The sequence below is a fragment of the Dinoponera quadriceps genome, unplaced genomic scaffold, assembly GCF_001313825.1.
Source record: "Dinoponera quadriceps isolate SergipeBrazil2010 unplaced genomic scaffold, ASM131382v1 scaffold3329, whole genome shotgun sequence".
Classification (NCBI taxonomy): Eukaryota; Metazoa; Arthropoda; class Insecta; order Hymenoptera; family Formicidae; genus Dinoponera; species Dinoponera quadriceps.
The window spans coordinates 1-776 of NW_014557333.1; the positions used below are offsets into that span (position 1 = coordinate 1).

Genomic DNA, 776 nt, shown 5'->3' on the forward strand with positions numbered 1-776 from the left:
TATATATATATATATACATATACCAAATATATAAATTACTTTTTCAGGACGACATGGAAGATTTACCATTTCCTAGTCAAGAGATTGATTTTTCTCTGCCAGAGATAGAATTTGTTGCGAAACCTCGGAAGAAGGAAGAACTAGACATAAAACTAAAAGATCAGAGAGACGAATATAAAGAAATAAAGAAAGAAAAGGATATCGAAGAAAGTTTTAAAAAGGACAGCGTGCTTCGTGACACTAAAGCTTGCTGGGATATAGACAAGAAGAAGGAAGACGTAAAGAAATATACAAAGGATATAGAAATAAAGAAAGATAAATTTAAAGATGTAAAAGATACAAGGAAAGAACACAAATCTTCAAAAGGTCGTTCAAAAGGCAAAGATGATATGGAAGAATGTGGTATATTGACATACTTTTATCTCACTTATTTTATAGTTCATCCTAATCGATAAATTATGAATCATATCTATTTCTTTTCAGTGAATATAAAAAAGGAACGTAAGGATTCCGAGTCTGGCCGTGAACTTTTAAAGAGAATCCCCAAAAGACCAAGACTAGGCAAAGAATGTTCGTCTGGAGCTTCTTCCAGTCCTCGTGACACACCACCACCAAAACGAAGAAGAATATGATAAAGATATATTATTCTTAGTCACAATGAAAATGTTTTGCATAATTTAACATATAGAGTATCACTTTTTATGATTTAAAAAAAATACCAAGGAAAGTTTGTCAGAGTACATAATGGATGTAACATAGATGTAGTGTTTTTTTTT

At 31.1% G+C, this 776-nt stretch overlaps 1 protein-coding gene across 1 annotated transcript; it reads left to right on the forward strand.

The window, feature by feature from the left end:
- Positions 1-11: 11 nt before the first annotated feature.
- On the forward strand, positions 12-632 carry LOC106749050 (the record flags this gene model as incomplete). Its single annotated transcript, XM_014628100.1, has 2 exons — positions 12-402; positions 484-632. Coding segments are annotated over 2 exons (540 nt in total), but the record flags the coding sequence as incomplete, so codon positions are not given.
- Positions 633-776: the final 144 nt, after the last annotated feature.